The 16,189-nt window shown below is 49.7% G+C and overlaps 6 protein-coding genes across 6 annotated transcripts; 2 read left to right on the top strand and 4 right to left on the bottom strand.

Moving 5' to 3' along the window:
• Nucleotides 1-1,254: 1,254 nt before the first annotated feature.
• FBP1 (Fructose-1,6-bisphosphatase) lies at nt 1,255-2,471 on the bottom strand (the record flags this gene model as incomplete). Its single annotated transcript, XM_064894805.1, has 4 exons — nt 1,255-1,713; nt 1,767-1,839; nt 1,890-2,300; nt 2,350-2,471. 4 exons carry the CDS (start codon nt 2,469-2,471, stop codon nt 1,255-1,257), a joined length of 1,065 nt encoding a protein of 354 aa, XP_064757492.1.
• A 752-nt stretch (nt 2,472-3,223) lies between these two features.
• On the bottom strand, nt 3,224-7,453 carry LYS2 (large subunit of alpha-aminoadipate reductase; the record flags this gene model as incomplete). The annotated part of the gene is made up of 1 exon (XM_064894806.1): nt 3,224-7,453. One exon carries the CDS (start codon nt 7,451-7,453, stop codon nt 3,224-3,226), a length of 4,230 nt encoding a protein of 1,409 aa, XP_064757493.1.
• Nucleotides 7,454-7,785: 332 nt separating this feature from the next.
• LTR64_000422 (uncharacterized protein) lies at nt 7,786-9,678 on the top strand (the record flags this gene model as incomplete). Its single annotated transcript, XM_064894807.1, has 1 exon — nt 7,786-9,678. One exon carries the CDS (start codon nt 7,786-7,788, stop codon nt 9,676-9,678), a length of 1,893 nt encoding a protein of 630 aa, XP_064757494.1.
• Nucleotides 9,679-10,000: 322 nt separating this feature from the next.
• Nucleotides 10,001-12,345, bottom strand: TSR1 (ribosome biogenesis protein tsr1; the record flags this gene model as incomplete). The annotated part of the gene is made up of 2 exons (XM_064894808.1): nt 10,001-10,018; nt 10,072-12,345. The coding sequence occupies 2 exons, from the start codon at nt 12,343-12,345 to the stop codon at nt 10,001-10,003; spliced, it is 2,292 nt and encodes a 763-aa protein (XP_064757495.1).
• A 657-nt stretch (nt 12,346-13,002) lies between these two features.
• utp7 (putative U3 small nucleolar RNA-associated protein 7) lies at nt 13,003-14,697 on the top strand (the record flags this gene model as incomplete). The annotated part of the gene is made up of 1 exon (XM_064894809.1): nt 13,003-14,697. The coding sequence occupies one exon, from the start codon at nt 13,003-13,005 to the stop codon at nt 14,695-14,697; it is 1,695 nt and encodes a 564-aa protein (XP_064757496.1).
• A 132-nt stretch (nt 14,698-14,829) lies between these two features.
• Nucleotides 14,830-15,972, bottom strand: LTR64_000425 (uncharacterized protein; the record flags this gene model as incomplete). The annotated part of the gene is made up of 2 exons (XM_064894810.1): nt 14,830-15,882; nt 15,949-15,972. The coding sequence occupies 2 exons, from the start codon at nt 15,970-15,972 to the stop codon at nt 14,830-14,832; spliced, it is 1,077 nt and encodes a 358-aa protein (XP_064757497.1).
• Between the last annotated feature and the right edge of the window lie 217 nt (nt 15,973-16,189).

Genomic DNA, 16,189 nt, shown 5'->3' on the forward strand with positions numbered 1-16,189 from the left:
TGCAGTAGCGAGCAGAAATAAGTACGGTTTCGAGAATTATATGTGAACCGAGAGTGAAGTCTATTTGCTCGTTCTGATTGGCTGAGTGTGACGCGTCTCCCCGGTTCACGAACGCGTCCACCTTCACCATAATCGAAGCAGGAACAGCCAGAAATTGAGCAATAAGCACCAAAGCATCGCATTCAGTGATCACTCACGATTCTGTGATGGATTGAACTCTTGTTACTGTGTAATGGAAATCACAGCCTAGAACGACGAGGCAGAGCAGAAATTCCGACACTCATATATTCACCAAGCCAACAGTATTACAAGCATATCGAAAATTTTGAGCATCAACCATCAGCAATTCGCAATGCCATCCACAACAACACCATACATCCCTCCCATAACAGAATCCCAAATCCTAACATCCTATCTCATCCCACCAGCCCCCTTACCAACCATCCTTCCCTACACCTCATTCCTCAACCTCATTCCAGCAACCTACAAAAACAACCCAGAATACAAACCAGCTCTCAAACAATTGTACAGAGACCTCCAATTTCAACGCTCGTATATAATCGAGCAGGTGCGGGACAATATTGAGCGGGAATGTGGTGCCAAGGCTGCGACGTTGAGAGCGAGAGTGGCGAGGCAGATTGCGCTTGAGGAGGGTGAGGGTAAGGAGAGGGAGGAGAGGGCGAGAAAGCGTAGGAGGGTGGATGGGGTTGAGATCGGTGATAGAATGAGGCATGTTGAGGGAGAGGACGAGGACGATGGAGACTCGATGGCATCGTCGGATGATGAGTTTACTAACCCGTTGCATCTTGCTGCTCAACAAACGATGTATGAGCATCTGTCAGATTTGCACCCAGCTGCTCGATCGTTGCCAATCCCTGAGGATGTACAATACGATCAAGTAAGGTCGATGCCTGCCTCAGTTTTCCACACAAAGGAATCGTTACTGGCGGCGATGGGAAATGCTAGTGTAAGCTTGGATGAGGAAATAGCAGAACTAGAAGCTGAATGTGCGAGGATGAGGGAGCAGATTGCGGAAACTGTAGGCGCATTAAGTGACTTGAGATATGGTAGGAGGCAGAGTGCGGGTGATACAGACGGTGAAGAGTATGGCGATGTCCTAGAGGCTCTAGAACAGTTTCGGAATGTTGCTAAGTCGAAAATAAAAGCGTAGCAATTCATTCGCACAGGTGGTATTCGAGGATGTGATACTTCGAACTCGAGTGTTCTGCTTGTCGAACAACATAGACTACAGACCTACTTATGTGCCGCAATGACTTTCTCCATCTCTTCATAGCTACCCATATAGATACCACTTCTATCGTGAATGCTGGTTGGCACTACTTCTAGCAATCTTCTCATGTTGCTATCCACGGCTTGTCCACCAGCCTGTTCCATGATCATAGCCATTGGAGCACACTCATACAATATTCGCAGCTTGCCTTTTGGGCTCTTCTTATCGGCTGGGTAGGCAAATAGACCACCGTACAGCAGAGTTCGGTAGGCGTCAGCGACCATGGATCCGATGTATCGGGACGAGTATGGCTTGCCCTCTTTTCCGTCTACGCTCTTCGGTGGGAACTTGAGGCTGTTAAAAAAGTTCACTGTCTTCTCCTCCCAGTACAGCGAGTTTCCTTCATTGACCGAGTAGATTCCTCGCTTCTTGGGCATCTTCATGTTAGGATGTGTCAGGATAAATTCGCCTAGAGCATTGTCCTGGTCCAATGTTAGCTATCACGCACAGTACTCTTGAAGGTCTCGATGCTCACCAAAGTGAACCCGTTGACAGGACCACCTCTCATGGTTATAACAAGTTGTGCTGAGGCGCCATACATGGTGAAGCTGTACATTCGAGGTCAGCAAATCAAGCGCAGTAGAGGAGATATACTCACCCAGCAGCGACCAGCTCAGTACCTGGTGCGAGCAGGTCCTTGACGTCTGGTCTCTTTCCAGACTGGACTATCTCATCCGTCAAACGAGAAATGGCAAAGATTGTGCCTACAGAAACACCAGCGTCAAGATTGCTGCTTCCGTCGATTGGATCACATGCGACAAAGTATTTTGCGTTGGGGTGCTCATCAAAGTAGATGACATCCTCCTCTTCTTCAGATACCAATGCCCTGCACTTTCCAGAACCCTTCATGGCAGCAATGAAAAGATCATTGGAGATCACATCGAGCTTCTTCTGGTCATCACCGGTTGTGTTTGACGATCCAGCAAGACCGGTGAGGTTGATCAGGGTGGCTCTTCGAATATAGTACGCTATCGACTTGAAGGAGAACTGGAGGGCTTGACACAGCAGTCTATGCAAGCGGGTTAGCAATATACCTCTTTCAAGGATTGCGAACGTACGTGAAGTCTCCTGTGGCCTCTGGGTGCTTCGACTGCTCTTCCGTGATGAGTCTGGAGAGAGTTACAATGTCTGTCTTAATCTTCTCCGCCCCAAAACCTGTTTGACCGTTCTCTCCTGCCATCGTGCTCGACTTTGTCCTTCGGCTTGAAGATATGTGCTACTTGCTCTTGCAACGACTGGCACTGTTCGAACCTTTACGGACAGACCTTTTCCGTAGCAGTCTGGTAATGCCGAGGTCGCTTGTGGTTTAGAAAAGAAGCACGAGACGAAGTGATGATGACTGAGAGCGCTTGATTAGCTCTTTTGACAGAGAACAAGGTACGTAAACAGTTCACAAGACAAGCAGAAGTATTGAGAAGAGAAGGCACGATGCTTGCTGTTAGCACGGTCTGGCTGGATTCGTTATTCGGCTGCTGGGCTTTGCGTTTTCCCAGCACAGCAAGAACAGCATCATTCGCGTAATAAGATGTGGGGATCTGAGGGGAGCAGATAGCCAGACATCGTTATGGGATGACGGATAACAGGTCGATGGGATGGAAACGACGGTCGGCTTGCCTCCGCAGTATGAACGCGTTCCGTATCTGCCCGCACTCCTTTTGGTGTTTTACTTCTCGGAAAGTGTTTCCCGAGAGGGCCGAAATGCACCAACATCGGAATGGTCCGGACAAGGGCTGGAAGCATCCTGTCGCACAATACAAAGATATTCAAGGTCGCTATCTGCAGGAGAGGGTGGAAGACCGAAGGTAGTGAAGGCGCTAGGTAGGGCAGCGTATCTATGGCAAAGTCGATCAAACAACGAAAATTTGCTAACTGAACTTTTACTGCCTGAGCGGAGCTATCTAGGTATGTGCGAGAGAACACCTCGAATGAGAATCATGCTGTAGCACCACGACCACCCACATTTGCAAGTGCCTTCTTCTGCTCGTCACTCACATCAACGCTAGGCAGCACCTTTGTCGAGCTGGGCATTCTAGCATGTCCATTCATTGCTCTGCCTTTCGTTGGTGGAGGCAGGAAACCAACTGCCACCAAATATGCAAGATACTGGCCGATGGTGTTCTTGGTAACACCACTACCAGCACTCACGTCTTCTCCAGTCCATTTTGCATCTTCATAGAGCGAAGTCTCTGCATGACTGTCGTCAAGTTCAGGTGCCAACGTGTTCGACGGAAGGTCGTTAGCAACAAAGGTGAACAGCGGCATGAGCGCAAAGTCCTCGTGACTTGCCACATAGTCTTCCAGAGACGATGCCCAAGGAACGTAGTCGATCACTTTGGCAGTATACCCGTAAGTTTCCAGCGCAGCAAGATATTGGTTGAATCGAAGTCGTGGATGTCCAGTAATTTGGGCTACACAAACGCCTCCATCCGTGGCAGGGTTGAACGCGCAGGCAACGACTGTCCTTGCAACATGATTGACAGGTACCATGTTGACTGTGTTGTTGATGTTAGGTCTCGTGCCAAGCTGAACACAACCCTTCAACATTCGGATCAAAAAGTCGTCGGTGTTGGTTGCGCCTGTCTCCGAGTCTCCGAGAACGTAGCCAGGTCGAATGATACACCCTCTGAGTCCTCGTCGGCCACATTCTCTAGTAAGATATTCGGACACCCATTTACTCTGACCATAACCAGTGCCGAGACCTTTGCTGCTTCCTTCCAAAGTGTCCTCTTCTGACACTCCTTCTTCTCCAGCCGCAACTCGTCTCGTGGATTCTAGCACGTAGTAGTCGTGATCGAGGACACTCGTTGAAGAGACGAAAGCAAAGAGCTTAGGTTTGCCCTCCGCACAAAGCTTGAGCGCTTCGACAGTACCGAGGACATTTGGCAGCTTGAGCATCTCGTATGTGTTGATCCAATGCACTTGAGCACCATTGTGGATGACCACGTCGACTGCTTCTGTCAAAGTTTTCCATTGCTCTGCAGTAGTGCCAAATCGTTCTGGACCCAGGTTGCCAGGGACACATTTGATCCGACTCTTCCAGCTGTCAGACCAAACGCCATAAGCTTGACATGTTCGCGTTAACCGATCAAGAGCTGACTGTTCATCCTTGGCTCTGATCAATACGTAGACCATGCCCACTTCGGGTCCAGTTCTAGCTAGCAGATCTCTGAGGATGAAGCAGCCTAGGAAGCCGGTGGCGCCAGTCAAGAAGACAATAGGACTTTCAATCATTGACCATTGAGCTTTCGAAAAGCTCTTTGGTAAGTCCTTAGCCATGGCTTTCGCGTCTTCCCCGTACTCGATCTCCTGTTTAACACCATTCGTCTCAACATCCTGTTTGACATCGTCGACATGATGACCATCGAGTGAAGTCGCTGCATTCCTGCGATCAATGGTAGCTGCCATATTCTTGAGTGTAGGTCTTCTGTAAAGCTCACTGATGGGCAGATCGACTACCAGCCTTCTCCGTATCTGGTAAGCTAGTTGTTGAGCTTTCATGCTGTCACCTCCAAGATCAAAGAACGACTCTGATGGCTTGATGGTTTTGGCGATCAACCCTGGCACGAGACCAGCCCATACCATAGCAAGCTGCTTTTCTACCTCTGTCTGAGGTTGCAGCATGGACGACTTTCGCCTCCTCGATGCAGAAAGCATGGCTGTATCTGGGAAAGGTAGCTTAGGCTTATCGATCTTGCCATTGGGGTTCAGTGGCATCGCTCGCATCGGCACGATCAACGTTGGTACTGCATAAGCAGGTAGTTTCGTCCTTAAGTACTCCTGCACGGCAGCTTGCAGCAGTCTGAACCGCTCGAATCGACCCGCGAGTGAACCATCATCCTGCTCATCTGGCAAGCCTCGTTCCCCCACGAATTGCCTCCAAGCTGATATCTGTGGTACGATGTAGCTGACCAAGGTTTGTTCCTCAAATTTGTCTCTTCGTACAAGCGTAACATTTTCTCGCACTAGCGGATGCTGCGAAAGATGTGTATCTATCTCACCTAGCTCAATTCGGAAACCTCGAATCTTGACCTGATCATCTGCACGACCTGAGCACTCGACATCACCTGAAGGCGTGTACCGGCCCAAGTCACCACTCCTATACAGTCTATCTCGTGGCCCTTGATAGAACTGCGCCCATGGCTGATCTTTAAGACCTTCCAGCCTTTTCTCGTCACTTTCAAGACCAGCTTCGTGACCTGGAAACCAGTTCTCCACGAACTTGGTCTTTGTCAAGTCAGGGTTGCCAAGGTATCCTTCAGCCAAACCACTGGCTCTGACGTAAATTTCACCAATTTCGCCAATAGCACACGTCTTTGTCCTGTCAAATCTATTCACGACCAGAAGCTGAACATTGTACATGCCTCGACCAGCTGGAATGACATCTTTCATCCCATCAAGGTATCCTTCCCGAGCATTTCGGCTGGGAATTTCGTAGTAGCTGACAGCTCGCTGGGTCTCTGTTGTACCATACATGTTGACTATGGCAACGTTTGGCGCCAAGTTCTGTAACGAACGGCAGTCACGCTTGATCAGGATGTCACCCACGAAGAAGGCATGATGCAGGTTCTCGAAAATTGCAGATGCTCCACCCACCAAGATTTGACCCATAGCAGGTGTAAGGTGCGTTACCGTGGCACCATGAGTCTTCATCCATTCAGCCAAACGCTCGTTCTGAATGTCGTTTTTCGATGGTACCAGAAGCTGCGCGCCTAAAAAGAGAGGCGTGAACATATCTCTCTGAATCGGATCATGTGCGATACCACTAAGCATAGTGAACTTGTCGTTCTCGGACAAGTTGAACGTTTTTGCCATCCAGTCAAAATAGAAAGCGAGAGAGTAGTGTCGTCCTCGGACGCCTTTAGGCTTGCCCTCGGATCCTGAAGTAAAGGACAATGTAGGGGTTGAGTCTGGACCTACCACAACTCCAGGAGACTTGGCTTTACGTTCAAGCACGGCTTGAAAGATGTCTTCACCATTCTGCTCACCACCAGTCACCGTTCCATCATCATGAAGTTGTAGAGCTGGTACCTCCGTCCGCAAATGCAGATTGTCCTTGATATATGTTCGGACCTTTTGATCTAGGGCTCCAGCCTCTTGTGTAGCCTTGTTGATGATGACGAGTGCTCTTGGTTGTGACACTTCGAGGTAAATATTCTGTCGGTCTGGTGGATAAGCAGGGTCGAGGACTGAAAAGGTGCCACCAGCCTTCAATGTGCCCATTACAGCGACAACAAGATCAACGCCCCGGTACGAATAGATCATAACAACATCGCCACGCTGTAGCCCAGAGTCCACCAGGTGATGCGCGAGTACGTTCGAGGCTTCGTGAATCTGGCGATAATTGAACATGCGCTCCGGCCCATCCTCGTGCTTGGTCTCTATCACACAAGGACGTTGAGGGTACTTTTCAGCATTTTTGGAGAAGATGTCATGAATGGCTCCTCTGAAAGCGGACCATTCTAGATCAGTTGTTGGGTTTGGCAGTAACTGTCGTTGCTGAGGTGTGATAAACTCAATACCACCCAACGGTGCGGCTGGATCTTCTGCAGCATTTTCGATGAATTGCACAATCTGTTCAAGTAAACCCAGTATTCTTATGCTTGAGAAAAGACGCTGGTTGTATCTGACGGTCAGTTGTAGTGACCCATCCTTGCTACATTTGTAGTCAAGCAAGAAATCTACGTTATCGACGGTATCGTAGCCTGAAGAGCCTAACGAGGAGGTGTTGTAGGCAGCGAAGCGAAAGAGAATGGGAGTATTGAGCTTGCTTCGAACTTCTTCGAGTGAGATAGGATGGCTGCCAGCATCCTGAACTGCTGACTCGACCCTCTCAAAAAGCTGATCGAAAGACTCAGATGCAGTCAGCGATAATCTAACAACGATTTGAGGCCCGTCAGAAGTGGTGTTTGTGCCTATGGAAACATCCTCGTCGCCAGTTAGTCGTCCTACCAAGGCGACTAATGTGGTCAGCAAGACAATCTCAGCATTTCTGCTGCTGCACAATTTCGCAAGACCTTCTGACCTTGTACTGAAAGTCTCAAGTGCTTCGATGGGACGTTTTGGTACATTTTCTTGGGAGGTCTCTGGGTAGTCTCTGGTAAGCGGTGTGACGGTCGGGCTATTGAGCTTTTCAGCCCACCATTCGAGGTTCGAGGACGACATAATAGCTCCTTCCTGCCCTTATACCATTCATAACATTATTTTACCACACTCCGGCAAGCACTGATCTGTTTGCAAGCTCGTGTGACCTACCAGCTTTGACTCATTCTCCCAAATAATTTTTTGGAGCTCGAGCTGCACGTCCTTTTTCGTGGAGGTGGAACGAAGCCATGCACGTGCCGTGGAAGATGACACAAGCGGCGGCACATGTTTAGAGATTGACTGACAGGGCTGAGTGCTGCCATCCATACTGTATCATTATGGCTCAGGGGCATAGTTGGATATACTTTCAATGGTGAAGAAGGTTCTACAATGGTAATCTTGGATGTTGTGCGATGCCCCCGACTCGTTTTAGGACACTCGTTATTGTCGCTGGCGCTGCGCTTATAACACTATTTGTTCTTTCTTCGTCAACGCGACAAGTCGCCTCGCATGCTGCCAGTGCTGTAAAGCCTGCCAACTTCCCAACCTTCGATCTTGAGGTCCCGACGAGATTCACATGGCATCACTCTGCGCACAAGCCGCCTGAGCAAAAGAACAGCACCAGTGGTGAAGCCTCCTGGTATGCTGACTGGCGATGGCTGAATCCATTCTCCTCGTCTGTCACGCTCGACGAAGACCGCGCACTTCTACCACCGCTAGCCGAGCGACCCTTTGTTTATACCTACTGTGATACTACGGTGAAAAGAGACAAGGAAACCAAAAAGGTTGACTCGGAAATCATACAGACATGGCGGAGGGCATGGTGGGCTAAAGGCTTCCGACCAGTGGTCTTGACACAGGCTGAGGCTATGGCTAATCCGCTATACCGGGAGCTTGGTCCAAAGGGTATGCAAAAAACGTTAGAGTACGACTTTGCAAGATGGTTGGCCTGGAGTCATATGGGCACCGGACTGCTCGCGGATATATTTTGTGTGCCTATGGCCACATATGATGATCCACTACTTTCTCACCTGAGACGGAACGACTTCGAGCAGCTCACCAGATTCGAAGGCTTGGGAAATGGCCTATTTGCAGGAAACAAAGCACAGGTCGAATCAGCCGTCAAGAATGCGCTTAACGATGCTAGACTAAGCACGTTCAAATCCATCACAGAAGCCGTGCAGAGCAGTCAATTCCGGGTTGAGCAGCCAACCTCGTTTGCCTACTACGACTCCGAAAGCCTGACGAGACGCTATTCTGCAGTAGCTGATGAAATCCTCCTTGATCCCATCAAAGGTCGCCGCGAACTCAACAAGCTAATAGTCTCCCACCTCCACACTGTTTGGCAGAACACTTTCAGCACTGGTATAGAAGTGCTCAAGCCACTACCAGCGCACACCACAGCACTAGTGGAGCCATCTCTGCACTTAGCTCAACTCCTAGTCGAATGTCCAGAAACACTTCTTCCCTCCTCCTGCCCACCCAACAAGCCAAAATGCACACCCTGCGTAGGCTCACGCATGCCCATCACACAGCCCGAAGCCTTTCGAAACGTCAGCACCCTCTATACCATCGCAACCGTCCCTCACCCTTACACAATGATCACCCTCAACAACCAATCAAGCGAAATCACCATAGCCCACATCCGCCGCAAAACACCTCGTGACTCTTGGATCCACAGCGTAACCCGCGACGTGCTGGGCGACGGCCGCGGCGGTCCATCCCGAGTCGTCGCCTTCAAAGACGCCGTCGCCAGCACCTTCGGCCAACAACGCTCCCTCTGGTTCACAGTCGAGCACTTCCCCTCCAACATCGCCATCGACATCACCTCGGACAAAGTCCCCACCAACGACGTCCAATCCGCTCCCATCGACACCCGCACCCCCTTCCCCGAAAACTGGCTCCAAGAAATGGCCTGGCACTTTGGCTTCGCCATTCCCCGCAGCACAATCTCCCATGGCGAAAGCATGAGTCCCGTCCCCTTACCTGGTGACCAACGTTGGCAAAAAGGCCAGCAAGGTATACCCGCTGACAAAAAGGGAAGCTACGACCCACCTGATCCGACGGAGAACCAGCAGAGGGTTGAAGCGCAGTTGTTGAAGAAGGCAAGGGACACGATTAATTCGAAGGATAAGCGTTTGAGACAGATGAGGGATGTGGCTGAGAAGTGGAACCTGGCTGATCTTGAGGCGTGGAGATTCGTTAGGGCTTTTCATGCGCGAAAGGTGGTTGAGCGGGAGCTATTTGAGGAGGAGGAGAGTAGGTTTGATGGGACAGGTGGTGCGAGGGGTGGGAGGTGGTGGTAGTGACGCCGTCGATGAGGCGATAGGACTTGGGCAGGGAGTCTACAACCATTTGGGAGGTACTGTTTGGAGATTGTTGGCTTTGCTTGGATCTGGGCTAGCAACATAGGATTTGAACACTTTTGGGCGAAATTGTGTAGATTTGGGATTCTTAGACACGATGTTTCCATACGATGTACAAAAGATTGTCTTCACGAACTTCATTTGACTTAAGCACGTTCATTTTTCTATGTCATTTGCAGAATCGTCCATGAACGATGCTGTGCTTGTCCCTTGAGGCATGTAAGAAATTCTTCAAGCCCCATTTCGTGCACTGGCATCTCAATCAACTCTCCTCGAAGGTCTAGGCCACACTCTCTTGTACAGACTCACGCCGACAGCATCCATACTATTTACCTTTCCGGCTCCGTCAAACGTAGCCTTGAAGTAGCCATGAGTACCCAGTGCTTCCTTAATAAAACCCTGCCTGCCTCTCTTCGTCCAAAGCGGCAACGCCTTAAACCACTCAACATCCTCCCGATTGAAAAACATGTACCTGATAGTAACCAACTTCTTGTGAATCTTGAACGGATTACCAGTCAATATCACGCGTTTAGTGACAATCCTGCTGGAACTCGGCGGTAAGGTCGTGGCTGTGCCTATCATTTCCAGGTCGCCTTGTTCTGATTTGCGGAAGACCAGGCAGGGTACACTGCCCCAAGTGAGGGGCCCCACAAATGTAGCGACGGCGGTGCGACCAGGGTGGAGAAAGCGGTCGAATTTGTGGACGTCGTTGGGTGTGACGCCGCCAGCACTGAAGATTGGGTTGATTGCGAGTCTGCGATGGCCGATCTGGACTATGATTTCTTCTTTGGATTTGATAGGTGCTGTGAGGGAGGATGAGAGACTGACGTTGAGGTTGATTACTGCTTGTTTGTGTTCGTGTTTGAGGAGGCTGAAAAGGGAGGATGGAGTAGTGGACTGAAGGCTTGTAGAGACATTTTGTAGTTCGATCTCCACTCTGGAACCGGCAGGGATACCACCAGCTAGAGACTCTTTCATGACAGCACTGTAAGATTTCTTGTAGTCAGGCACTTGTAGCAGACGCTTGTAGTCGGCAGGCTCATAGGGAGCATCGGCTTCTGTGTTCCATTCCGAGGTACGCAGTGATTTAAGACCACGATACTTAGCAAGGCGTTCGCGAGCAAGCACGTCAGGGTGAAGCTCTATCTCGTCTGGAAATTCCAGGTCTTCTTCTGCCTCTTTCTTGCGCGAGGCTCGAAATTCTGCTAGCTGGCGTGCTTCCTCGGCCTCGTCTTGGTCAACATGCATTTCCGTGTCTGGGTATTCCGTCGCGGGTATATCCGTCATAGCATCTTCGCGAGCAATAGCACCGTCTTCGGGTTGTTCTGAAGCTGCGTCTTCATTAGCGTCGTCGATAGGCATGTCTTCGTCCATAGCCTCATCTTCCGAATCAGATACATCGTCGAGATACCACGCCGATTGGTACTTGGACGTGCCTGGTGGAAGTTTCTTGGGCTGTTGAGGGATGTGAGAGTTATCGTCCGAGAAATAGTGATGGTCATCGAGCAATACACCTTTCTGCTCTGTGTGATCAATCGAGCTTGCAATAGTGTTCGTCATGGCCTGCTCGGGAGCAAGCTCTGTTAAGTCGTCCTGTTCTGTAGATGGAAGGGTGCCCTTGCGGTCTTGGTCCATAGTCATCTCATCAGCCTTTCTCTTTAGAGGCTTCAAAGGTATTTGAGTGATTTTTGCAACCTGGTACTCCCCCCAACCAGGCACATGCACTAGACGATCTGGGTTGAGGCTTTTCCCTCTGGTCAAGCCGCTCAGAATGACGTTGGCGGTCTCTGTGCTTGCTTTTGGCACTGACCATTGAGTGTTCTCAATCAGCATCCAACTTCGTGCATCTCTCCACCTGATACCTTTCGTGCTCTGAGTACAAATCTTCCGCATGAGCAGAGCACAATCGTTCTTGTTGTCTAAGACGACCAATTTGTCAGGGTCGGGAAAGTAGTGACCAGTCTGGATCTTCAGCTCGGCGAGCCTTTTGCTCAGCTTGTTGTCCGGAACAGTCTCTTTTGCATTCTGAACCACAAAAAGTGCGTTGGTTACACCTTGGCCCTCGATAACCCTCAGTAGATTCTCAGCCTCTGTGTGTAGATCTTCGGCAGCGGCTAGGACGAATAGCACAAAATCAGCCAGTTTGCAAACATCGAGTGCATTAAGCATGTTCATTGTCGCAGGCATGAATAGAACATTGCGTCCGTATCGTTCGATACGTGTCCTAACAATACCCTCCTCCTGCATACTCGGCTCGATATCTACACCAGCATTCATCTCGTTGATTGCACGTCTGACATCGACTTCCTTAGACAATGGTACAACGGCAACATGCTTGGGAGCTCCTTCTGCACCCTTGAAGATATCCGTTTCCTGCTCTTTCTTAATCTTGTGGTGGATCCGAGATTGTTTCGCTTGGTTCCTCCTCACCAATTTCGACATGACTTGCTGATGCGGCGTCCTTCTCTTTCCTCGTTCTTCTCGTTCGACTTTGCCCTTGGCGGCGTCTTTCAGCGCGCTCTTGGTAGCATGCCGTGACTTGAACTGCTTATGATCAACCTTAGTGGTATTCCGATGATGGTGGACAGGCTGAGCGGATATCGACATATTGTTGGTACCACTACTACCGCCAGCTTTGAACCTGAATGGCAACATGCTCGGGCACAGTTGCAATCAAATAATTCTTCCAGCGCCAGCCAGTGGGATGTCAACTTGCCAAAAATTTGGAGGCGGCCGATAAGATAAGCCGCAGACACAAAGTTCGGATCTGAAAGCCCTTGGTGCCTGATTTTCGACTCGTGTCGGTAGAATCTCGGTTACGGTGCCGCAGATTCCAATGAATTTTGGCAGTAGCGACCATGTAATAGAACCATGACCATCTCGATGGAGACATCGTAAACAGAACGATTGCTGCTTCCTTTACCCAAGACATTATCTCCAAAAGCACCTCAAAAGAGCGCACCTGTATCTTCCTGATTGTACCACCGCACTCACTGACAGCTGTAACTACCAAATCCTCACTGCCCGAGACGAATATACCCTGCAACCGCCACGAAGAACGTTTGGCTGGAATGGCAATCAGCTAGGGAATCTCTGCCATAATCCTTCTCTTTACTGTCTTCATCACCCCACTAGGGGTAGCAATTTGTCCTGGTATAAGCTTTCCGGAGTGGACGCTCGTGTTCATTCTTTGGTTGATCTTCCCAGTCGCGGGCTTGATCCTGGGCTTAGTCAGGGTCTCGTGTTTGATCTACAAAGCAAACCATGGACCAGCTGGACAAAATCTCCGGCCAGGATACCGAACCCTCGAATGGCCAGCACCGCCAGACTACTTTAGCTCGCAAGCGGCCTACCGCAGTACTCAGCCAAGAGGAGAGGGAGAGACAGCGGCAGGTCGCCGAGGCAAGGAAGAAATATGGACGAGGAAGGCCAGTACGCCTCAACCAGGTCAAGGACAAGAAGTTGAAATCGGCGTTACGGCGCATTGAGAACAAATATCAGGACGCCGTCCTTGGAGCCAAAGACGCCGAAATTCTTCTTGAGAACCAAAGTGGCTTTTTACAACCAGAATCTGCACTCGAAAGAACATACAAGGTACGACAGGAAGACATCTCCGAGGCTGTAAGCGTACAACAAGCCAAAAAGTCCTTTGAATTGAAGCTAGATCTGGGTCCATATTGCGCCAATTACACGAGAAATGGCAAGCAACTACTGTTGGCTGGTCAGAAAGGCCATATTGCTACGTGTGATTGGCGTAGTGGAAAGCCAGGCTGCGAGCTCAACCTCAACGAGACTGTGAGAGATGCAAAGTGGCTGCACAATGACCAGTATTTCGCTGTAGCTCAGAAGAAGCATGTCTACATTTATGATGCAGCCGGCGTTGAGATTCATGTGCTCCGAAAATATGTCGAGACAAGCCACCTTGAATTCCTGCCCTATCACTTCTTGTTGGCTGGTGTTGAGAATAGTGGCTTTTTGAGGTATACTGACACATCTACTGGTCAAATCGTGGCAGAACATCCAACAAGAAAAGGCCCTCCTACTGCTCTAGCTCAGAATCCCTACAACGCTATCTTGCATGTCGGTCATCAAAATGGTACTGTTTCATTGTGGTCACCCAATAGTACTGACCCACTTATCAGGATACAAGCAAACACTGGTGCCGTTCGGTCTATAGCAATGGACAGATCAGGTCATTACATGCTCACTGGTGGTCAAGATTCAAGATTGAAACTGTGGGATATTCGTGCACTGAAAGAAGTGCACAGTTACAGCACGAGACAACCAGCCACAAGTATATCCATATCAGATCGTGGCTTGGCAGCAGTCGTCAGTGGCACGTCCACCACCATCTGGAAGGATCTTTTAACCGCTGGTAATTCGAGCCAGCCAGGCAAGGTGCAATCTCCATACCTCAACTATCATTCTTCACTAGGCACGCAAGTCAAGCCAAATACGGTAGGCTTCTGTCCTTTTGAGGACATTCTCGGCGTGGCTCATTCCTCTGGCTTTACCTCACTCATTGTCCCTGGCGCAGGTGAAGCCAATTATGATGCACTCGAGGTCAATCCATACGAGACACGCACACAGCGTCGTGAAGCAGAAGTCAAGTCTCTCCTTACAAAGCTGCAACCTGAAACTATTGCTCTGGATCCAAACTTCATTGGCTCCTTAGACGTAAGGTCGGCCGAACAGCGTGCACGTGAGAAAGACCTCGATGCACCAAGTAGAGAAGAGGAGAAGATGGCCATGCTGAAGGAGCGAAACAGGGCTAGGGGCAAGAACAGTGCTCTCAGAAGGCATTTGAGGAAGAAAGGCGGCAAGAATATCATCGACGAAAAGCGCGTCAGAATGGAGCAGATGCGCCATGAAAAATCTGAACGCGAGAAAGAGAGGATCACGGGTGAGAAGATGGAGCTTGGTCCAGCGTTGGCCAGGTTTGTGGGTGGTTCAAGGTAGCAGTCGTGATTTTATCTGTACAGTGCTTGCCTAAATAGTCCTTTCAGTGTTTAGAGATACCCCTGTTGCAATCTAGAATCTTTTACACTTCCATGAACACTGAAGCCTGATGCGGGATCATCTTGACAAACCCTACCTCCGAACTTTCCACGCTCCTTTATCGGCGGCTTGCCCCTTGGTCTCATGTTGCTTCAATAACTTCTCCAACTCATCCACTTTCCCATCTAGCTGCTGCTCTTCAAATTCCAATCGCTCAAGTTGTCCATCCATCTGTCTCATAACATCGACATTCTCAAGTAATGCCTTCTCTTGCTCAAGCTTCGTAAGGCGAGCTTTTGCTTCAACGCCTCGAGAAACAGCCGCAAGATACGCTGCGCGAGCCGTCAGATATCGTGACTGTGTGCCGTGAGTATGGAGTTCGAGATGGCGGATTCTGTTCTGGAGGTCTATCCTGTGTGAGTCGAGATGTGATTGGAGGGAGGAGAGGGTTGCTTGGAGCTGTGCCGGTAGCTGGACTGATTGTAGATTGTTTGTCAAGGTTGTGGCGGAGGAGACTATGTCTGATAAGGACTCCTGGCGGGGTTTTGATCTTGTTGGTTTCTGTTCTGTTGTGGGAGGTAGGAGCGTCCTTGCTGTGCTCGCTAGCTTTGATTCGATGGACACGAGATACCGAGATAAGGCGGAACAGATTTCTGGTAGATACTGTTGGAACATCTCCTGTTCTTCCCTCATGAGTTCATCTGTGTCCTTGGGGAGAGTCATATTTGCCCTTTGATCCAGTGATACTGAGAGGTAATTTGTGACATTGAGAACCAGCTCACGCAGCTCTACTGGCAGACTTGGCGTCCCCTCAGCACGATATCCGTTGTGCCCAGCAAGTCTCGAAGCATCTAGTGATACAAGTGGTTGACTTGGTTGCTCCGTAACATCTTCGCATAGAGCGAGCTCCTCGAGCGCCAGCAAGAGAACACTCTCCTTTGCAGCATCTTCGCGTGCTTGCCGCAGCGACACCCTACTAACTTCACTAGTTTTTGACCGCGAAGCTGTCGAACCGTCCGATAACAAAATGTTGGTGGTTAGATAGTTGTATAGAACAGCAAAATGTGGATTGGCTTCGAGTGTGGCCGTGGGAATAGGAGGCAACATATCCGCGGTCTGCTTTGACGTATGGTCGAGACTCGAGCTCTAATTGGGTATCGTAATATGAGTATCATGGATCAGACTCTCCCATGGTCCATGAATATCTCATACGTTGTGCGTCGTGTTTTGTATCATGACCGCTGTTGCCCGTGGGTAAAGCCCCAGGAAGAAAGAAAAAACAACCAAATTTATTCCACCTCCATGGAAGTCACTTCGACCATTTCTCAGTACCTGTGCTCTATCGCAAGTCCGGTCTATTAATTTTTACTCGGCAAACAGCGAGCAAGCAAGATACCTTGCTGCAAATTGAGAGAGACCACACGTTCTAAAAACAACAAAGAGTCACTACTAA

Source organism: Lithohypha guttulata (assembly GCF_036872675.1).
Source record: "Lithohypha guttulata strain CCFEE 5908 chromosome Unknown scaffold_1, whole genome shotgun sequence".
Taxonomy (NCBI): Eukaryota; Fungi; Ascomycota; class Eurotiomycetes; order Chaetothyriales; family Trichomeriaceae; genus Lithohypha; species Lithohypha guttulata.